At 37.1% G+C, this 22,828-nt stretch overlaps 3 protein-coding genes across 3 annotated transcripts; 1 reads left to right on the top strand and 2 right to left on the bottom strand.

Moving 5' to 3' along the window:
• Window positions 1-580: 580 nt before the first annotated feature.
• On the bottom strand, window positions 581-4,558 carry LOC125471453 (glycosyl hydrolase 5 family protein-like). The gene is made up of 4 exons (XM_048571832.1): window positions 4,122-4,558; window positions 2,402-2,649; window positions 1,591-2,111; window positions 581-1,338 (listed from the first exon to the last, which is right to left on the bottom strand). The coding sequence occupies exons 1-4, from the start codon at window positions 4,524-4,526 to the stop codon at window positions 854-856; spliced, it is 1,659 nt and encodes a 552-aa protein (XP_048427789.1). The 5' UTR covers window positions 4,527-4,558; the 3' UTR covers window positions 581-853.
• A 4,298-nt stretch (window positions 4,559-8,856) lies between these two features.
• LOC125471452 (mRNA export factor GLE1) lies at window positions 8,857-14,762 on the top strand. Its single transcript, XM_048571831.1, has 15 exons — window positions 8,857-9,105; window positions 9,197-9,364; window positions 9,468-9,632; window positions 9,871-9,991; window positions 10,277-10,425; window positions 10,633-10,804; window positions 11,225-11,441; window positions 11,570-11,676; window positions 11,933-12,003; window positions 12,527-12,608; window positions 12,894-12,968; window positions 13,130-13,207; window positions 13,896-14,027; window positions 14,105-14,227; window positions 14,313-14,762. Coding segments are annotated over exons 1-15 (1,935 nt in total). The 5' UTR covers window positions 8,857-9,103; the 3' UTR covers window positions 14,586-14,762.
• A 290-nt stretch (window positions 14,763-15,052) lies between these two features.
• LOC103949841 (E3 ubiquitin-protein ligase RGLG5) lies at window positions 15,053-18,158 on the bottom strand. The gene is made up of 11 exons (XM_048571835.1): window positions 17,747-18,158; window positions 17,498-17,582; window positions 17,249-17,389; window positions 17,054-17,167; window positions 16,877-16,974; window positions 16,673-16,752; window positions 16,477-16,582; window positions 16,245-16,372; window positions 15,886-16,156; window positions 15,589-15,645; window positions 15,053-15,467 (listed from the first exon to the last, which is right to left on the bottom strand). Exons 1-11 carry the CDS (start codon window positions 18,002-18,004, stop codon window positions 15,387-15,389), a joined length of 1,419 nt encoding a protein of 472 aa, XP_048427792.1. The 5' UTR covers window positions 18,005-18,158; the 3' UTR covers window positions 15,053-15,386.
• Window positions 18,159-22,828: the final 4,670 nt, after the last annotated feature.

Below are 22,828 nucleotides of genomic sequence, written 5' to 3'. Positions count from 1 at the left end.
TCACAAAGAGACATGAATGATAGGTTACATCCGCATTTGTCTGTATTAGGACTTTAGGTGACCACTCCTGTAGCAAATATTGTATTAGAGCGCGATTGTTACACAATGGAGAAGACAAAATAAAGCATGATTATTAGAATTTTATTCTCAATTGCTCGTCCTAATAAAGCATGAATTACAGTTGGAATATGATTTTTTCTAATTACTTTCAAATCACCAATTTTACATGATCAAACCCTAGCTTGTAATTAATCCATGAACAATTTATGTTTTACAAACATATATTTGTGTCATTAGATATATTTATTTGATACAGTTAGACGACTAAAAAAATTCTGATTTGAATGATTTTTATAGCAATGATTGTTAAACGATGCTTAAGAAATTCAATGATTTTGATTATAAAAGTTTATGTTGAAAATACCTTATTCAACAAGGATGGACATGTTGCTCCACACACGGAATGAATGCAAATATTATCTATGCTTTGACAAACTCACGTCGTAAATTTGACAAAACAAATTACAATCATCGTTATATATTTTCCTTCTTACTTGTCTAGCAAACATGATCTTTGATATCCAAAGCAAACCCTAACTTTAGAATTACATTACTTTCCAATCATGATTTTACACCAACTAATAATGGATCACATAATTTTACAAAGCAGCCTTAATTACTTGATCAACCCTACTCCGTACTTAATTTCTTAATCTGCCATGACCAAATATTTATTTCTTTACACACACATACATATATATAATTGCGTCATTTGATATTTTGTATAGAAATATTAAGGAGCCTACACTTTCTTTCCTATGATTGCCAGTCCCTTGTTCAGTAGCTTCAGCCACTAGCTAGTTGCCTCAATCATTTGCACGACTGAGTTGAGCTCGAGCATGGGGCTTTTAGGTGACGAATTTATCGTGCTGTCGACAAGTTTGAACCACTGGCTTCCCGGGTCGCACGAACTATCTCTGCTCAAGCAGTTGCAGGAATTTGTGAAAACGGTATTGCTGGAGTCCACGTCAAGGCAAACGTCGGTACCATCCATGGTCTTAGATTGGAGGTGCAACTTAGAATCCGAAATGATATCCCATTGCGAATTCCTGGTCGTGCAAAGTATCCCCACTGCTGCCCGCTTATTCAGTCCATCAGCTTGTATGCAGAAATACGTTCCTTTCAGCGTTAGGACCTTCCTCGTTGAATAGGTCCAGGCTCCAGACTGAGAACATGGACCTAACTTCAAAGGGCCAATGAATCCGACTTTTAGGACGCACAGGCCTGTGGCTGGATGGAAAATGATTTTATGCATCCTGGATTGAGCTAAGCCTGGCCCTGCAATCAACACAAACACATAATAAACCTCTCCGACACAAGCGATATTCTACACCCATGTTTGCCACAAGCAAATTAGCGTCAACCCTCCAAAAATGAAATATATGGTTCAAAACTCTTCAATGAAACAAAGATTATGTGCTGCACCAGTGGCCCATGTGGGCGAGCAAGGTCCACATCTAATTAACCATTAGAAATCACATGCGTCTTACCCTAGCAAAATTAAACGAGGAAATTGAAACACGGTATTACCTTGCAAAGGAGATTGGAGGACAGAGAGTCTCTGAGTTAGGCTTGAATTCCTGATATCGCTCCAATCCCAGTTCAAGATTCCATAATACTCTTCCATACCCACCACCCCTTGCCTTAAATAATAACTCCCAACCAGGGTCCACAGAGCAAAATCCACATCAAATTCAGCAGCAGCAGCCATGAAGCAGTTTAAGTACCTGTTGTCATTTACATTGGTGCCCCTGTGGTCCACCCCAAACTCACTCACAAACAATGGGAACCCATTGTCAAGCAAAAATCCTGACTTTCTCTTCACGTTATTGTATACTTGGCCGCACACTTGGTTGGGATTGCCGTTCTTCCACGCCTGCCCATCTGAAAATCCATACCAGTGCACTTCAAATACTGTTTTCCCGGCAAATGTGAGGCTCACGGGTCGTTTGGCGAGGAAAGATAAGTCCGTGTCAAAACTCAAGCCAGAGAGAATGACAAGCACGTCTGCGTTTGCCGAGTGCACCGCCTCAGCTCCTCTTTGCATGTACCTAAACAACGGGTATTTCATACAAGTTACAAGTAATTACCATTAATTCGTTTTGATCAGTCGTATGCATAAAGAAAGACATCAATTATGCTGTACTAGGGAAAAACCCACTATCTACACTATTAAATATAAACCAAATAGGTTAGCCAAAATAATCCAGGTAAGATAGATATAGCCCTAGGTTATGTATTGATGTTACAAAAATGCCATGTGAACCATGTGGGATAACTTATTCACTTATGTTATAATACGTGAATTCATTTTCAGCTGGAAATGAAATGACGCACTTACTTGTACCAGTCGTCAACATTCTGTTTGGGGCCTCGCAGCTCATTCCTCAAGCTCATGCCCACCACATTACTGACGCCTTTGAACAATGTGGCCATTCGAGTTAGGCCAGTGATCCAAAGGTCCGGGTTGAAATACTTGTCACCAAAGAAACCACTGTCGTCGTTGTTGTTGCAACACCACCCAGGATTGCTTAAGTGATTATCAAGTATAACCATCACATTGTTGCTCCCAAGACTAGAAACTACTGCCTAAACATATGAAAATAAACCAGTCATTATCTTTTATGAATATTAGAAATAGTAAATTATGAGGGAGTCCTTATTGTCACTCTAAAAACTTATAAAACCATGTCATCTAAAACCTATGGCCCCGTTTAGTGTGCTAGATGAGGTAGGTTGTGATCAATTAAAATAGACTTTGGTCCAGTCTATTGTTTGTTGTGTCAAAATGTGAGATGGATAGGAGTGCACATGATAGGTTATGAATCCATAATACAGTAACATATCCTCATACATGAGTTACAAGTCATGTCTTCCAGGTCTTTACCAATCCAATGTTATGTCTAATGCCCAATTCTATCCAGCCCACCATGGGCCCTAATCGTATTTCGCATGGCTGAGAAAAATTTCGGTTCATAACATGCCGGCATGGTTTTGATGCTTGTAGTACTCCACTTTAGTCCTTGTAATTTCAATTTTCACGACTTAAGTCTTTGTGGTGTATTAATTCTTGCAATTTAAGGACAACAACTTAATTGTCAATTTAGAACTCGTTTGAATGCGCTTTTCAAGTAACCGAAAGCGCTTTTAAAGAAAATATTTTTGGGTTCTAAAAGCACTTAAATGCTTCTGCAAAATGTCCCTGTTACATGCTTCTTCCAAGAAGCACTTTAAGTGTTTCTCCAGAATTTATTTGCATCTTTACTAAAGATTGATTCTAAAAACGTTTTCATCAAAAACGGTTTCAGTCATTTTAACAACACATCCAACGAGTCTTTATCTGATAAAATTAGCATGTGTGATATATAATGAGAGAAATTTTCTCCTTTACTAAAGTGCATCTTATCCCAAACTAGAAGGACATAAAATCATACTTTAGTTGTATTAAGTATATTCTAAAATATAATATTTTACACATAAATTAGTAATATATCGATAGTTAAACAAAAAAAACTCCGGGGAATCCTCTGTTGAGCTCCAGCAAAAAACAAAATTGAATTATGCATTTACTAAATGGCAGGTACAATGGCGGTGTATAATTAGGGTCACCATCAACCAAATTACTGTGTAATTTAATTTGATTTAGTAAAACAAAAATCACTCTTGATATTGCCGCCATAGACTAAAACAATAATAATTGAAACCACAGAGTTGAAAATTTGGTACCTGGGTAGGGACGGACTGACATCGATGGGTAATTCCGTACACACCAAATATTTATCACATGATACTCTTACGTGTAAACAATATAAGCCGTCGATCATGTTGACAAAAGAACTCATTAAAGTTTGATGATCATGACTAACGTGTCTTCACTGGGAAGTTATCCTCATAGCTTTAGCTTAAGCCAATCCATGAAATTAACTTAAGAGAATACCTAATCCTACGCATGATTGTGGGGTCCATGCAGCATATCATGATTAAGCAAAATAAATAAAATAACCAGCATATTTTCTTTTCCTTTTTTTTTCTGTTTGTTTCCCGGGAAAATCACAGCGTACCTGGTAAGCTTTCAAGAGGGGGAGATCGACGAGGGCAGGATTGTTGGACTGGATACCGGAAATGGAATCGAGAAGGCCGAGGCTCTGAAACGACTGCCGAACAGTGACAGCTGCCAGCGTTTCATTCGTGGCCAGGAGAAGCGGCCACGTCAGCCTGACGCAGTTGAATCCCAGCGACGCGATTCGCTTGGCGATTGCATCCACCGGCTGCTTGCTGAGGCCTTCGGCGACGACGGCGTCGAGATGCGACGCCCAGTTCACGCACGCCAGCTTCACGCGCTGCCCGCTCTCGTCGACGATCCATCGGGAGGAGGTGGAGAGTGGGAGAGCCGAGGCTGCAGGCGCGAGTGTGAGAAGGGAAACGATCGAGAGGAAGGAGAAGAGTGAGATGACTGGCTTTGCCATGGTTGGAACTCGGAAGGAGGATTGTTGAAAATATATGGGAACTCAATCTTCAATTTATATACTATGATTCAAAGGCCCACCGCACTCATGTAGTACAAATTTAAGAAAGATAATCAATTATTACAAAGGCTTTATATATTTTATCAGGACTTATAAGGTAAAGAATTCTCATTTTATTCAAAAATAGTGATTAGTTGGTGACTTTTTCCACATCAAATTTCAACAATTCAAACTATTTATTTTGTAAGTTTTTATTTATAGATCTTTTTTTTCTTTTTTGTAAAAATTCAATTCAATCTTAACTATTTGTCTATATAATTATCACTATAAAATTTCATTGTTTATTATAAAACAAAGTGTTCTCCAGTTTCTTTAAACTCAATTTGATGTCTCAAATATTTTCAATTTAGCTAATATTTTAAAAGAACGATATGTGAGGTGCAACTTGAAAGATAAACGGTTTGGATCGTTAAATTTCGATGTGATATGTGCCCTACAACCACAACTAATACCTTTTTTTTTTTTTTAAAAGAAAAAAAAAAATTTCGTCCCTTAAACCATCTTCAACCATTGGGTTAAAAAAATTTAATCCAAAAACATTTTTCTTCTCCAACCCTTTTGGGTTAAATTTTTAACTCGAGATTATTAAAGAATAAATTTAGGCTATTTTTTAAAAGTAACTTATTCAAAAAATAAAAAAAGAAGCTATGTAGACTATCTTAATTTACCTTATGAACATTTTAACTTAAAAAAATTTAGATTTCAATCAATATTGAAAAATCACTAAACTGAGACCATGAAACTCATGGAACATTATGAAACAAATTTTTTAATTGTTTTAGCTGTTGGATTTAATTTTGGGCCATTAGATCTTTTTTTACCATTAAATTTGATCATACTAGATCTCAGCCATTGAATTCAATGAATTCATAAATATAAAACTAAAAATTATATAAATTTGAATATGAAACGTTGGATAACCAAATGTCCATTTGAATATGTGTCGTCCAATTGAACCCAAGAGTCGTTGGGCTCATTATTGTGGTCGACAAGCCCACAAGGGTGGGCTCTTGCCCTTGCAGTGTGGTGTTGGGGCACGTGAAGTTCCGCGTCTGGCTTTCAGATGGCCGCTTCCATTCACATGTGGTGGGCCAACTCACTAATTTAGTGTGGTATCCTGGCCGAAATTTGGCCCAAAAATAAGTTTTTGGTTAAAACTCATATTTAGCCCCAAGGTTAGAGCAAGTTCGAGTGAGTTTAAAATCTAAAAGTTGAGTTTTACTCCAAGAGTTGAGATAGGTCAAAAAGGCCTCTTGTATTTTATTATGCCAAGTATAATTGAAAAAAAATTGTGGTTAATAAGTTAATATATAAAATTTATTCATGTTATATTTGAAGAAAAAATTGTGATTAATAAGTTAATAATATAAAATTTATTCATGTTATATATATGTTATTTGCCATAAAGAGATAACGTTTGATGCGTTATCGGTTCCGTTGATGTTGGAATTGGAAACACGGCAAGTCATAGGAAGTTTTCACGTACGAGCAAGTATTAACGAAGCAAAAGCAACGCCAAGAATATGTAACAAGACCAACAAACCCTTTACCTTATGGAATGACGAGTATCAAATGGTGCTTGGACTTTTTGGTCTTTGACACACTTGCAAGGCATGCCACACATAATGCTTAAATATTCCTTTCCTTTCAAGATATCAAATTTTCGACTGAATTTTCTTGGAATTTCTTGTTCATAACTATTTTAGCACTGGCAGAGCCACATTAAGGGCTACCTTAGACTATAGCCTAGGTAGCTTTCGGTAGAAAATAAAATGTAGCCCACTATATATTTAGTCATTGGACCGAATTCTCTCGGTTTAATTATATAATACAATTTACAAACTATCTCTTTTTATCATCGCTTCATGTACATGTACAAGTTTGAATTTGTTTGAATAACGAAAATTCTTGGCTCACCTTGTGAAAATTTTCTTAAGCTAGCTAATACTGTGAAAAATACAATATCACGTTTCTTTTTTTATAAAGATTTCATCTTTAAGCTAGCCCACCCGATGAAAATTTTATAACTCTGTCATTGTATTTTAGTTCACGTGCAAAGATATGGACATTATTTTGGCCAACTAAACGCTCAAATCACATTTACCATTCACTACTACATTCGCCAACTTTAAATACAAAGGAATTCTACGTGCATGAGTAGGGTCTATCTCTATTATAGAAATAAGTATTCAAAGAGGATACGACATCAAACACAAAGGATAGGAATCACAGGTGAAAGGGTTTGACATGATATAACGAGTGAGAGACATTCAGACAAACCATGTGGTCTTGGTGTTTACACTATAGTTTTTTATCCTATTTGGGAGTGATATTAGAAGCGGATGCACATTGGGACCTAGTTGGTCCCATGACCACTCGAAGTTTTATGAAATGTACATGTGAAGGTCTTTTGAAGACCCTCTGAGCGTTTTGTATAGGTCCCTTTGCACCTACAACGTGTTTGATGTAATACCTAATAGGCATATTTCAACAAGTTGTGTGGACAAAACTCGACAAATTCTCTCGAAATCACTCATCAAGGGTTTGACATGATATATATATATATATATATATATTTGCATTCAGCTTCTATCTAAAAAACTTGAACATTTAAAACTAGGACCACCCAAGATTCGAATTCTAGATCCGCCATTGAATGGTATGCAATGCAATAAGTGAAATGTGGTACAAATGCATTATTGTTTCTTTAGCCATACTTACTTGCTTGGAATGTGAGAAGTAACGAGAGATAAGGATACAAAAATGTTACTTAGTTGTTCATATATGAGAAAAACAACCTGTATTTGCTACACGATGTGGGATGTTAGGTGTTCGCATAGACAGACAATAGTCAAGCCCACAAATATCGTCCGGATCAGACCCCATAACACTAAATGTAACTACACCAACGGCCCAGTTATAGGCCCACAGAGCAGGGGTGCATTGCAGAAGCATTAAAATCTACGGGAGAAATTGATATTTTCGTGTAAGTCAAGGGGTCAAAATTATGTCGCATAAGTCAAGCGCAGACCTGTAAACGGGTCGGATTTATTAAGTTTGGGTCGAGTTGGGTCATCCGAACCTAATTCGTTAAGCTTAAAAAGTCACCCGTTAACAATTTTTTTTGTTTTTTTTTGTTTTTTTTTTTTTTAACATTTTGCATTCCAACACAAATTACATATCTTTTACCCAAAACTACAAACACTATATATATACGGGGATTGAAGTACATACACTGTGCAAATATTTTGCACCGCGACCTGAAACCGAGTAACTTGCTTCTCAATGCAAATTGTGACCTTAAGATTTGTGGGAAGATCTTTAACAGCAAAAGCACAATTGATTGTGTGATGGGATGGAGAAGTGGGAAGATCTCTCTCTATCTAACTTGCGAAGGAAGAGAACGAAAGTACAATCACACACAAAAAGCACCATTTGGCAACAAAAGCACAATCACAATCGAAATCATCAAACACAAATCAACTAATTCCAAATTAATTCAAAGCTCATCTGAAGAGTACCACCTCAAACCAAGCTCAAGCAAAAACTGAGAAAATTAGACAAAAAATATAATCTGCAAAAACGAAAAGTAATTGCCATGGAAGAAGAGGTGAAAGGGAATCGGAACTTACCGGAGAGAGGGTGGCAGAACTTAGTGAATGGCAGCCAACTTTGAGGAAGAAGATGAGGGAGAGAATGGCAGCCACTTAGTCCGGGTTCTAACATGAGAGAACAGAGAGAGAGCTAGGTTTTCTATTCCAACTATGAAATTACACAAAAGTCCTTAATGGGTGTTAACGGGTTTCGCGGGTTGACCCAAAGTGACCCGTTAACAACTCAACCCGTTAAGCACTCACCCAAATACTAGTTTTAACGGGTCGGGTTCAAAATGCCAGCCCTAGTCAAGGGATCAAGATTATGTGCTTTTAAAATTGGGAACTTTGACGAAAAATTTCCAGTACTATTTATTTTAATGAAAAATCATATTTTTACATTCAAAAGTCAATCCTGATACTATTCATTTTACTTTTTATCTTGGCCTTATAGTTAAAACTTAAAGTTTTCAAGTATTTTTCATTAGTTTTTCTTTTAAAATAACTAAAAACGTTTTTAAAGAAAATATTTTTACGTTTCAAAAATACTTAAAAATATTTTCTGTAAGAATTACCTATTATATGCTCATTCCATAAAGCACTTTAATTACTCCTCGAAATCGTTAGTAAATATTATTCTAAAAACATTTTAAAAGCAGATAATTGGTTGGTCGTCCATTATCTCACCAACGGTCCGATTCCTAACCCAAACGCCACCGTCTTGAAGTGTGCGAGAGACGAAGGCGAAGTGGCCGACTCTGTAAATCCCAAATCCGAAAGTTCAATTCGGGGGTTCTAACCCCTTCCCCGAAATCTCAGACCCACCGGTTCCGATTTCTCCAATAGGCGGTTCAGTTCAAATTTCCACATATATCGCCGATTAGGGTTTTTCGCCGTCGAAGCTCTAAATTGGAGTATTAGACGATGTAAGTTCTGTTCATTTCTTTTAATCTTTTGAATATATGTTTTGATTTTTTTTATTTTTTTACGAATTTTTGTGGGTATATATGAATTTAGGGGAGCTTTGAAGCTGGAGCTTCGTTGTCCCCAGACAGTCGATGGAATTTCAGTTGATCCTATGCCTGATTGGAGCTTCGAATCTCTTCTGTCGGAGCTAGACGCATTGGAACAAAAGATCAGTAGCTCTTCCAAGGTTTCGGGGTCATTTACAAAGGAAAAACCGCGGTGAGTGCGTATTTAATTTGAGTGTTTTTGGGATTCGTCCGCCGCGAATGGCGGTGTTATTCGCTGGTCTGAGTTTTTTCTTGGGGTCTGCGCCTTTGTTTAGAGATTTCTCGAACTCGAAGAGTAATGGGAGAACTTCTGCTAGCCCGTTTGTTATGCGCGTCCTCGAGGATGAGATGGACAGCACTGACGATGATGAAGATGAGGAGGATAATGATCGAAATTTCGTTGGTGCCAATCGGTTTAATTTCGATGACCTCTATCTCAGGTGTGCAATTAAATTACCCATTTGTATTCTTTCATACAATGCCAATATTTGATTGTTTCGCTTCTCTATTGTGAACTTGACCAGGCTAAGCATGACATAACCATTGAAGATCTCCTGTTATTTTCCGTCTTTGTGGATTTCTATTGAAGCTTTTGACTCAAATGTCGTATAGTGATATTACATTCTCATCTCCCATATTAAACAATAGGCTGATATGTGGTTTTGCTTTATCTTCCAGTGATAGCGATGACTCTAGTGACGAGTCATCTCTTGAAGCCCAACCTTACCTGATGGAGAAGGTTGAACCGGGGGAAAGTAGTTTGTTCGAGCTATCCCGTGAACATCAGTTCAGAGTGAAGGTCTGTAGCTACGTAACTGGTGATGTCTCTGTTGTTTCACTTATGTTTGATTTATTCTAGTTTTTGAAAATTATTGTCTACTCAGTAGATTGAGATATGTGGCACTCGAGTATAATTGACACATTTGTGCGTCCATTGTGATTTAAAAATGGTTGTTGCCCCTCATTTCTAAACCCACCTTCCCCTTGTCTCCAAACAGTTTTGATTAATAAAAGTTATGGAAGAAGTTATAATGTGATTTAAGTTTTGTGTTACAGCTGACAATTGTAATTCATTAATTTACAGGAAGTTATTAGAAACCAAATATCAGCACTAGAGGCAGATCTGAAAACAGAAAAGGAAAAGTCTATTTCTGCACTTGTTCGGGTTCAAAAGTACAGAGAAGACAGATGGGAAATGGAAAGAAATCTTGATACTCAAAATCAACGCCAGATGTAAGCTTGCACATTTCATTTTTTTAAGCGCATCTTAATATGGTACTCCAAAATTTCTGTTCATGGACTATCTATTCTTCTAGTCTTGGTTGAGATATATGTGTGTGTGTGTGTGTGTGTGTGTATTGTTATTAAAAGTGTTATTCATTTCTTTTTGGTATTAGCCACAATATATCATTTTTAACAGTTTACTATGATCATCTGTAGAGCAGAAGCACTTGATAATCACCTGAATGCTATCCAGCGGGACCTTGAAATCAAATCTCAAATAGAAGAAAGAAAAATAAGAAATGATGCAGCTTATGAAGAAGCTAAAAGAAAGGAAAAGGCTCGCCAAGAAGAAAAACTTAGACAAGAACGAGCTAGAGCTGAAGCTGAGGTTTTTTTTTATTTCGCCTTTTTTATATCCTTATGGTTTTGTTGGTTAATTTGCGTAAACAATGGCCCCATTATGTTACTGCATTACATAACCATTTCTATTTTTGATGCGTTGAGACTATGTCACTCATTTTAGGTTTTCATTTCATGTAAGAACCGTTTCAGTGAACTTTAGGGAACTTGGTTAAAAGCTAGAGTTCCACGCTAACTGGCTCACCATGCTTTTTGTATAAGAACATTATCTTGCATGTACAACCATTAACTGAGCGAAGCTATCTTAGTTAATCTTGATTCGCTAATACCACTCATCTGCAATGTTATTTTTTTTTTCTTTGCCTCTATTCATTCTTTAATTTCTCTAGGCAGCACTCTGTAGGTAGATTTATACTAAGTTCATAATAAGAGAATGTTCTCAATACAGGCAAAAAGAGTGGAGCAAGCAAAAAGAGACGAGGATGCTAAAAGAGCTGCTTTGGAAGCTCAGAGCAGAGCAGCTAAAGAAGCTGCAGAAAGAGAAGCTTCTGAAATCTCGAAGAAGGCTGATTCTGGAGCGGCACAAGAAGAAACTAACAGGCTTCAAATAAATGCCAATTTGGGACCTTTAACTGCTCAGTCCAATGGAAAACTATCAGCAGCAGGTATTATGATGTAGATTGATTGGAAAGAAAAAACTTTTTGGCACCCATGTTTTGTCTATTGCCCTTTCAATTGGTTCCTTCAAGAATCTTCCTTCATATGATGCATTAACTGGGCTACGTCATGGCAGGTAAGATAAAGGCAGCAGAAAGTGCTCTAAAGTTAGAGCAGCGAAGACTACAAATGCTTATACAGTTAGAAGAAGAAAACCAGGCATTGACATTACGTTCCAACCAGGTCTGCTGGCACACATTGAGCTTTGAAGTCTTTATTCTATTTTTTATTTTTTTTGTGAACCAATTATTTTTGCTTCTGTATTTGCTATTTGTCTACCGCTTACTGACATCGAATAGAATTTATAAAATTATAGTAGGTTTTGTTTGAACCTTGACTTGTGGAGATCAATGTTAATGTATATTTGAACTTTATTTTTTATACGTTCCTTTGTGTCCATCATGTTAGTTTGTCATGTCATGTCTTTTCTTTTTGTTAGGATTTTGCAAAGATTGAGAGGCAAATTTCTAAGTTGATACGCCAAATTACAGGAACAAAAGATAGTGTCAGGTAAGGTGGATGCAGGATGCCTTCAATTATATAACGTGGCTTGTTGACATTTGTTTGATCTTATATTTATTCTGCTGTACTGTATTGAGCATTGCTGCACATGAGGTAGCTACTTTCACTGGTAGAGGACTTGGAATGTGCATTATGCTTGTGAAATTTCTCCATAAGGCTCATTAAAAGCTGTTCTGGCTTGATGTTTGCTACCAAGTTGGGATATTTATAGGCAAATTAACCATTCTTCATATGTTTTCTCTTCTCCCATATTGACAACCGAGCCTATGCGGGAACAGCTGCTAAACCCTAGTCTTGCACATGTACTATCTAGAGAAATATCTTCATCCAGTTCACATGCTATTGTAACTTTCCCATTTATCTTCTTTTCTTTCAAAAAATAACTATAACTGAAGTAGTGTTGTTATAAAACTGAGAATTTTTATATGTCGAGGTACTTAATTGATTATTGTTGAAATTCTTGCTCGTAATGCAATGAGATTTTTTACATTCTAAGACGTACCTTTTTCAGACAAAAAGCAGATGAACTATTCAATATCTTTAATGATGCACGTTGCCCCCAATCTATCAGCATCGCAGCGTTTGCAAAGAAGGTAATATCACTTTTTTGAGTTCAGTGACAAAATGTAGAGTTTACCATCTAGAATATCAGAATTCTCTATCTGATGGAAAACTTCAGAATTTCATTTTTCTAGGGTATTTCTTGGAGACCAGGTGGAGCCAATTTTGAGAAGCTCCATCATTCCACAAATATTTTATTCCTAGTCATTCTACATGTGGACTGCGTCCGTTATGTTTTTTTAACAATATATTTCCTCTTATGGAACTGGTACTAATGTTTATGCTCAATGGTTTGCACATTTGGAAATTAATTACAGGTTGTCTCCAATTGTGAAACCCCGCGTAATGCTGCTTTTGCGTGTGGCTATGTCATTGTTCTTGTTACTTCAAAGGTACAGCACGATGATAGAGCGCCACCGCCGCCGGGGGGTGGGGGTGTGGGGGGTTAATGAAAGATACTTCCATTTCCTTTCGTAGTATGCTCAGTTTCATGTCCCAGAATGAATCGTCTTTTTCTTTTCTCTAGTATGATATTTTTGTACATTTGAATCAGGTTCCGCAGGCGATGGATCTTATCCTTGCCGAGTTACACAGAGCTTGCATCTATACAGTTCCAAAACACTACTCGCAGGTGATTCAAATCTCAAGTCTCATTCCTTTCTTTTAAGAAGGGGAGAAAAAGGGGGTGGGGTGGTTCCTGAATGATCCTTACCCCATCTGGATCAGAATAACACACTGCCGGCACAAGTTTGCCTTCTCTCCAGTTTCTATGATTTTCTGTATAATCAAAATTAAATTTTCACCCCTTCCTTTGTAATTTAAAGAGGAGATCCGGCAGTTTCCAATCTTTTTAAAATAATCGGGCTCATAGCCTCCACTCGGGAAATGGAGAGAGATCAAATCGTGCGGGAGATGGGATTTGGAGTCTATTGGGCCCTGGAAACTGGACTGTCTGATTCCGGTTAAATGAACCGGGTCCAACCGAATTGGATCCAATCAAACAGGGTCACATAAAACCGGATCGGACGAATTGGGTCAAACCAAACCGGCCAGACTGAACCGGTCCGACCAAATCGGGCCGAACGAACTGGCTCGACCAAACTGGGCTGACTGAACTGGGTCGAGTTGCACCGGGTCGACCCAAACCCCAACCCCCAAAACTCCAAAACCCCGAAACCACTAAATCCCTAACCCCTAAACCCCACCCCCACCCTTCACCCTACAACCCTACAACCATTAGGATGTCATATCTGTTTTTCTTTATCTAGGTGGGAATTTAATTTTTCTGGAAATGCATCTCGACATTTCTTTTACTACAGTCAGCATTCCAATCACAAGAGGCCTATTATAAAGCAATTGGATTCAAAGAAGACGAAGGAAAGATTGAAAATGTTGACAATTATTTGGCACGATTAGAATCCTATATGAAACTGTATGGGGCACTGATTCAGGTTTGGCTCTACGATCTTGCTGCTTGGATTTTTAATGTTTTCTTGGCATCTTTAAGTTACTCGGTATTTTTTTGCAGACGGAAATTTCTAGGGTCGAAAATGCGCATGGCCTGAGAGAAGGTTGGGCATGGATGGCGAGGTTTTTAAATGCTCTCCCTGCCAACAGATACACTGCTGTTGCGCTTAAAGCATTCCTATATGTAAGTTGTTACACAAGTTAAATATTCTTTGTGGAGAAAAAGTAGGACAAATATCTTTATGCTAAATGGCTCGATGCCTTAACAGACGGCAGGGTATTCTCTCTTCAAAAAGTACAAATCCCAATTCAGGAAGATGCTGAATATCATCTCGGACAACTTCCTGAAGGCACTAAAAGAACGACAAGATTCAAATCTGAACTCGGTCATTGCAGAAATCGAGGCGTTCATAAAGGACAACGAATTCCATCGTGAACCTGAGGGAAGGACCCTGTTGGGGTCCTTGGAATCAGACGCCTATGTTCCTGAAGTTGATTACCAACATTCAAATCAGTATTCGTACGGCGGATACCGCTACTGATTGTATTTGTATGTACTATAGGTTTACCGTCTTCCGTGATTCCTGGAGGATCTGTTGAAGAATGTTTTGCCGTTATTGTAAGTCAAGCTAATTGTATTCTTGGTAGTTACGAAAAGTGTAAGGATACGAGAATTTTGATGAGGGAAATTTGCATAATCTGCCCTAACATTCTGCGAATTTTGAACGGTATTCCGATCGGATTTGAATTTGGGTGTTTCCGAATTGATTCTGTACTGATGGCAACCCCATCTTGTTCTGAGCCAAGAACAAATAAACCAAGACAGCCTGCTCCACATCCCGGAAATGCCGGGATGACGCTGACCATCATTTCAGAACATTTCATGCCTGCACTAAAAGAACAACTAGGTTCGAAGATGAACCCGATCGCGTGAATGAACGGGGGTTGGATGTGTGGCCAAGGATCCCGGTTATACTATACACCGATGCATACCAGAAAACCCTCTCCGAACATCAATGGTATCTCACCACTGTCATCTAATCATTAATCAGGAAAAAAATTGCAGTGATTCAACATCAAGTATCAAAAACTCACTCTCTTTCGAATCTCAAAACTACTGTCACACTAGAAAACCTGAAATTCCTTGTATACAGTTATAAACAAGGTCATCAAGCACGACAAATCAGGCGGTTCATATATGAGACACAGGCTTCCAAGGTGCAAGAACACGCATCGACTAAGATCGTCCGCTCCTGCACGTCACATAAGTTTCCAGCATTGTAAACCATTTGATCCAGCTTTCATGGTAAATTTTTTCAAAGATGCGCATAAAACACACATGACTAGTAGAGTCTTATTCTAGTTTGGATTCCGCTCCGGCAAATCGGGCACGACTGAAGGTCTTCTCCGCAGTCGCAACAAGTCTGCCACACAAAAACGAAGGCACAACTTAGGACGAAGGAGAAAAAAGCTCTTTACTTGTAACTTGCTTGCATAAATCAGAGGTTATGAAAAGATTGCTATTTCGCAAAGAAAATGGTATACCTGGTGCCCACATCCAAAGGCCATGTCCTTTGGATTAGTAAGACAAATAGGGCAAACCTGTATAAACAAAAAATGAGATCAAGTTGAATGCATATAGAGGAGAAAATAAACAAATTGCAGTATTTAAAGAGTAGGTGCTTTTTCGGAAAGCGCTCAGAAAGCACTTGAATTTTCAATGAAAGTTTTGCTGTGCCTTTAACAAAAAAAACTCCCAATAGAATGGCTTACGAGCAGTAGTGTTTCCTACATAAACATTACCAAACTCGAACTTGATTTCACTTAAACGTATTTGAATACCTGACTATCATATCCCGTATAGGATGGTGCGCTGGCTTCTGCATTATATCCAGCATATCCTGGATGAGAAGGTGTGCTGGCTCCTGAGTTATATCCAGCATATCCTAGATGAGAAGGTGTGCTGGCTCCTGAGTTATATCCAGCATAAGGAGCTGATCTCTGCTGAAAACTATTGCTCGAGCTGAAACGTCTTGAGTTGCTGCCTGCTGAGACTGCACCATTATGGGGTGGAGGAAGGGGAACCCTGTTTGGACAACTCCCGTTGCGTCCTCTGGTTTTTCAAGGCAAATCATTTTCATGTTATTAACATGCTTGCGTAAAACTGGTAAAAGTTCATACATTAAGCTGCAAGTTTTTACCCCAATATTCCAAGCTCTAGGGTTGCTTTGTACTGAGAAGGTATTTCCATCAAGGCTGCAAGAGCAAACTCTCTCTGCTTTCTGGATATATCTACATTCCTTGACATGATTTCGGTAAAATTCACAAACTGCATGGACAAAGAACAACGGTTCCTTCAGAATCAAGCAAGCAAACTTCTAGGAGCCAACCATGTTTTCGAGAACTAATTGATGTTAGAATGTGTCTGATCACCTGAAAATTATCAAATGCTCGAGCAGGAATATTGTCGTCGAATTCCCTCATCATGTCCCAAGGGCCATCTCCGACTCCCACTAAGACTATAGACAATGGGTACTCGCTGCAAACAAACAGCTCAGAAACCGAAAAAACCAAACTACAAAATATTCGCTGTAAGCATGTAAAATAATGTGTTTCTGTGAAAGTTTACCTTGCTTTTACAATTGCATCAACTGTCTTTTGTTCTTGTGAGCTGAGATGACCATGATGCGTATCAACACTTCTTGTCACCTAGGATTGAAAAAACAATTCAATACTTGAACAAAGAAAGATGCTGCAGATTGTTGCTTCTGATCGTCTTGCTCAATTTTTTGGACGATTCATGTTGAAATAAAGTAGGTTAAAATCGAATTACCTGGCCATCGGCAATGATCAGCAAGACATGGTACTGGCCTCCGCTTTCCTCGACAATAGTCATGGCCATCTCAATAATGGGTGCAAAAGATGTGGGTCCTGCAACAAGGGACCAAATATTGATTATGTAGCAATAGTAACATTTTGGCAACCTAAGTGTAATGACTAGAGGCTGCACCTGCAAGTCGAAGATGGGGAACGATCTCTCTATATCGCGTCAATACTTCCTCGAATCCATTACAGTTTTGGTCGTCCTCATAGAAACTGAAGACGTCCTGGTCATGCGTAGATGCTACAAGAATACACATGAAAGTTGTCAATCACATGATCCAAATAGTAGTAGAAATAATGCAGAAGACAGTTCTTTGTTTACCATCTCCAAATCCAAAGCACGGAATCAGGTTATCTTCATCAAAGACAGATAGTGTTTTCCCGATAATTGAGATCGCTTGTTCGTAAGGATTTTGAACATTTCCAATGTGATGCAAGCTTTTCCGGTGAAATGACCTCGAACCTGTACAACCCGAAGGAAAGGTGGAAACAAAGCTTAAGCATATTGCATTATTCCTTCAAATGATATTCTGTGACCAAAGAAATTCTTAGAAGTAAGATAAGACTAAACCTGTCCACTCATTGCTCTTTGTGAAATCAATACCAACTATCAGATTAGACGACTCTAGGCCAGCTTGTGAAAGAGCAGCAGTAACCTGTGGTCAATTAATATTCGGGAAATTATCCGCAAATAGAACTGGTTACAAAGTTTTAATAAAAAACATAACTGAAGGGATACTAGACCGTAGTTTATATACAACATGTGCTTAAAGCAGGGCAGAACAAAAACATGCTACATGTATATATATAAAGTTCTGACCTCATCCAAAGAACGATAATTATCAGCAATCCTTGAGTAACTTTTATGCAAAGTCCTTCGATGCTGGGGAGCTGTAACTGGCTGAGACACACGGTTAAAAGACGGCGAAGGAGCGTAGCGATGCTGCGGTGTATGATACGTGTTGTGTGGAGGGTGTGATGGCTCAGAGTAGCCATGCTGATTCCATGAAGAAGTTGCAGTTGATCCTCTGTGCGAAAACTGTCTCACACTCGAATCTTTCGAGCTTTTTGCTCCCATCAGAAAGTAGAATCTGCAGAAGAACCCTTCTGAATAATGCGGCAAACGCTGTATTCTTCTTTCTTCCTCCAAAGCTGAAGCAGTTCAAATGTCAACCTGCATATATATAGCTATATGAATAAAACACCTTGACGACCTTCACATCAATATTAGCTTCATTAAAATAATAATAATAATAATAATAATATTAATAAAGATTGCTATTTCACCAAAGAGAGATTATATTCATACACCCCAAATTACTTTTCTCATACTTTTTAAATTTTTTAATATTTTTTACACACCATGAACACTTGATAGAAAAATATTAAAAAATAAAAAAAAATGTGAAAAGTAATTTAAGGTGTGTAAATATAATTTCTCCCCACTAAAAATCGTATGTAAAGCTGCTGTTCCTCTCTTCTATTTTTGATTTTTGCTTTTTGTTTTTGTTTTTTTTTTTATGAAAACTGAGTAATGCTTAAAACTCCGCAATATTATAAACTATAAGGACGAGAATGTAGCACGAAATCCCAGTGGAAAATAGTCATAAAAAACAAATAAAGACCAAGAACATTTAGGCAACGGGAGGCGACTTATTCAAACAATCAATTGATTAGAAGAAGCATCATCGTTTACTTTTAATTTTCCACCAAAACTTAGGTGTGTATTTAATTGAGATTTTGAAAGACTTCAATGGATTTTTATGGAGTTTAATTGATTTGTAAAGATTCTATATAAAATTTTGATTCAATTCTCTCGAAATCTCATGGGAAGATATGAGATTTATGGATACTTTAAATACACTACGAAATCTCTCCAATTCCCTCTAATTCCTCAACTTTCTCAAATTCTTTAAAATCAATTTCTAATTGAATACACCTTGAATGTTATAAACTTTTCAAAAATCCTAATTGAATACACTGGGATTTCTAAGGATTTTAATAAACTATGTTAAAATTCTAATTGAATACACCTTGAATTTCAAATAATCATTTAAAATCTTAATTGAATATCCCTAAATTCATTAAAAGAATTTAAATCCCTTAAAATCTCAATTGGATACATTCTCCTTAGAGTCAAGTTAGCTGCAGCAAGCACACAATTAACACAATTAAATACACCTCCCTTAAAGTCAAGTCAGATGCAGCAAGCACATCAAGAAACTCCGAGGCAATTGATGGAAGATTTAAATGAAAACCAAGGTTCTGACTCTCTCTCTCTCTATATATATATCTCTATGTATCTATATTATTACACATATATATATGTATGTGTGTGTATAATTAGAGTCCGTTTCAATGAACGAAAAAGAGTCCGACTCTTAATAAATAAATGCAAATGGCGCTTCGCAGAAAACAATCATGCATAACTTTGTTCCTTTGGTTAGACAAAGTGATATTCTAACTTATTCAAATTTGCTACTTTGTGTATGGTGGTTGGATATTGTAATTAATCTAATATAGAGATTGTTTGGAAGTACTTTTAAAATAGCTGAAAATGTTTATGGTAAAAATATTTTTGAAACCAATAGTTAATAAAAATGTAAATGCTCTTGAAACTCAAATTTTCTCTAAAAAAACGTTTCTAATCATTTTAAAAACATATTCAGACGAGTCGACACCATTGTATTAGAAAAATTATTGGAACTAACAATGCACTTTTTGCTTTTGGGACTTGAACCTAAATAAGAATCCATTATCCATAGTATTTTTTTTTAATTTTTTAATTTTTAATTTTTTGAAAAAGTAGAGTTTTATTTAAATCTATGGATAAAATGGTGATCCACAAAATTAATGATAAACTTATAATTACTTTTTTAATTGTGGAATGGGCAGGAATTCAAGGGTCGTTAACTTAATTTTTAAAAGTAATTAATAGCTATTTGAAACAGTAGCAGGCTCACCTAAACCTAATTTGGATGATGAATTCTAAGCCGTGTGTAAGTTACAACGAATCAGAACGTGTTTCTTGAGGCTGATGTTATGATTGATAATTTGATTCTCCTACATTAACCCAATAAATAAAGTAAAAGACTGATTGATTCTAGCACGCAATGTGGCGGCCTTATTCTCTTGTGTGAAAGGGCAGAACTATGTCAGATTCACATTAACTTTTTTTGTTTTTTCTTAGGAAAGTCACGAAACAAACATGTAATTTTATGTTGGCTAAATAACCAAAATGATTATTGAGATTTACATAACACATCACTTTGGTTCTTGAAATTGAAAATCAATATAAATGGTCCCTGAGATTGTCCACCATGCATCATTTTGGTTATTCTGTTAAAAACTTCGTTAAACTGTCCCGAACCTTTTGGCCTGAAGTTTGGACAATTTTCAAAGTTTCGTAATTCAATCGTTTCTTAATCAAATTCGACTCATAATATATCAAAATGAAGATAAGAAAGTGTAGAACAAGATTATACCTATTTGAAAGCCCAATGGCTGCCGGAGATGGCCGAAAAATAACCTCAAATGTGACTGGTCCGCTGGAAAACTCGCCGGAAACTAAGTAAACTTTAAACGTTCATAACTTCTTCAATACTCAATGAAATCGTGATTCAAAAATGAAAATTATACTTCTCGACGAGACCAAGGGAATTGTATCTTTATTGATCGCTAACTCACTATAGTTTGGCCGGAAAACGGCTCGAAAGTGGCTAACCATTTTCTAGTTAGTCACTTTTGAGCCGTTTTCCGGCCAAACCACTGCGAGTTAGTCATCTAGAAAGATACCATGCTCTTTATCTCGTCGAGAAGTATGATTTTTATTTTTGAATCACTCAATTTCATTGAGTATTAAAGAAGTTATGAACGTTTAAAGTTTATCCAGTTTCCGGCGAGTTTTTCAGTTTTCCCGCATACCAATCACCTTTGAGGCTATTTTCTGGCCATCTCCGGCAACCATTGGGCCTCCAAATGGATATAATCTTGTTCTACACTTTCCCACCTTCGTTTTGATACATTATGGGTCGAATTTGGTTAAGAAATGATTGAGTTACGAAGCTTTAAAAATTGCCCAAATTTCCGGCCAAAGTCACCGGTACACTCAACGGAGTTTTTAACGGAATGATCAAAATGATAGATGGTGGACAATCTCAGGGACCATTCTATTGATTTTCAATCTCAAGGACCAAAGTGATGTGTTATGCAAATCTCATGGACCATTTTAACTATTTAGCCTTTTACGTTTCTCACATTTTTACGTGGTATTATTATTACTAAACATACAGATATCATATTACGCATATTAAATATATTATATAACGGTGCGACAATCATTTAATGATCCTGTAAACGTACAAATATTTATTATTATTGTTGTAGATAAAAGTTAACAGTGTGGGAACACGAAGTTAGGTTCTAAACAAGTGAAAGGGTTTGTTGTAGGGGTCCGAGGGTTGTTGAAGCATGGGGTCAAACTCCTTTATAACTCCGTTAACTTGGGGATTCCGATCATAGGGTTTTGAAAATTGATAGATTTCTCGCACGTCACAACCACTCCCTTTCAAAATTTAATAAAATCAAATAAAAAGCCGAAAAAATTGTTCCTGCTTAAAAAACGTGGGTACGAATTCAACTCCTTTTTATAAGACTTGGTCATGTCGATCTACAGAATATATTGGGCCTAATTAAAAGAGACAAAGAAATATGGACCTTGTAGCTGAGCCCATTTATACTGAAACCCTTACTCACGCTGGCCCAGTGTGTAGGCCCTGTTTAAGCCTAATGTTTATATTCGGTTTGATATTGGGTCTCAAGCGCAACCCGTTGCTGTGGGCACTTCTTTAGTGGGTTTACGGTTTACCAACCAACCAACTCAATCGAAATTGGTTTGATGGGTGTGGCTCCAGACTTTAAAAGTTTATTGGGTTTTTATCACAATTGATTTTTGAAATTGACCATCACTATCAAGATGGTTTATGAAATTAAAAATGAATCAAAGTAGTCCCTGAAAATAGGTGTCGCAAATCAATGTGATCCTTTTGTCACAATTATGTTAAAAATTTCGTTAAGTGTTGATGTTGCTGATGTAGCACATAAATAGGCTCTACAAGATTTACGGATTTTTATCACGAATGATCCTTGAAATTGACCCACACTATCAGGGTGGTCTCTAAAATTGGCCCACACCATCAATATGGTCCCTGAAATTAAAAATCAATCAATGTAGTCTTTAAAAATAGGTGTCGCATATCAATATGATCCTTCCGCCACTATTATGTAAAAAGATTTGTTATATGCTGATGTGGGTTTAATAATTAATTAAAAAAAGTGTCTAAATACCTTTTTGCACAATGGATTTTTTTTTTCTTATAGTAGGGCCTAATCCGAAGAAAGATTCATTCCATAAATTCTCAAAGGCACAAGGCTTAACCAAGGCCTAATAGGGGGTGTGGAAATATTTTTCAACCAACAATAGACGCACCTCGGTTATAACCTCATTATCTCAAGGCAGACCTCACCATTCTTTGCATCACCAGACTACCAGGGAAGCGCCGAACAAGCTCTCCAAGATTAAGGTTGTAAGAATATTGATCGCCTAAATGTTAACAGTGATGTCACATAAGTCGTTGCCAATGGGCCAAGCCATCACCAAAGGTGATCTCGATCTAAGTTCAATTAGGTGAATGGTGTCGAAGTGTGTAAAGATGAGTGTATTGGTAATTTATTTTTTAGATAATAGAAAGCGAATGAGGTAGAGAAATGTGGACTGGGATCAGAGGTAATTGCAAGACTGGGTTTTTGGGTTGACAATTTTTTTATTAAATATTAAAGTACTAAGCCTATTTGTAATTTTTTTTAATTTAATTAAACTTGTAAGGCCCAATTATGTGTCACA

Source organism: the organism of the source record quoted next, unplaced genomic scaffold (genome assembly GCF_019419815.1).
Source record: "Pyrus x bretschneideri cultivar Hongxiangsu unplaced genomic scaffold, Pyrus_bretschneideri_v1 Contig6, whole genome shotgun sequence".
NCBI classification, from domain to species: Eukaryota; Viridiplantae; Streptophyta; class Magnoliopsida; order Rosales; family Rosaceae; genus Pyrus; species Pyrus x bretschneideri.
Note: the sequence above shows the minus strand (reverse complement) of the source record. Positions and strands in the feature narration are given on the sequence as shown.

Bases quoted from the DNA above. Each gene is read 5' to 3' on its own strand.
- LOC103949841 (XM_048571835.1), bottom strand. From the start codon at position 18,004: ATGGGAGCAAAAAGCTCGAAAGATTCGAGTGTGAGACAGTTTTCGCAC. The intron at 16,753-16,876 runs GTAATTCGATTT...TTTCAATCCTAG, and splicing joins TGATCATTGCCGATGGCCAG to GTGACAAGAAGTGTTGATAC. The intron at 15,468-15,588 runs GTATACCATTTT...TTTGTGTGGCAG, and splicing joins CCTTTGGATGTGGGCACCAG to ACTTGTTGCGACTGCGGAGA.
- LOC125471452 (XM_048571831.1), top strand. The intron at 12,609-12,893 runs GTAATATCACTT...AATTAATTACAG, and splicing joins TCGCAGCGTTTGCAAAGAAG to GTTGTCTCCAATTGTGAAAC. The intron at 13,208-13,895 runs GTGATTCAAATC...CTTTTACTACAG, and splicing joins TTCCAAAACACTACTCGCAG to TCAGCATTCCAATCACAAGA.
- LOC125471453 (XM_048571832.1), bottom strand. From the start codon at position 4,526: ATGGCAAAGCCAGTCATCTCACTCTTCTCCTTCCTCTCGATCGTTTCC. The intron at 2,650-4,121 runs GTACGCTGTGAT...TCATATGTTTAG, and splicing joins CCCTCTTGAAAGCTTACCAG to GCAGTAGTTTCTAGTCTTGG. The intron at 2,112-2,401 runs GTAAGTGCGTCA...CCCGTTGTTTAG, and splicing joins AATGTTGACGACTGGTACAA to GTACATGCAAAGAGGAGCTG.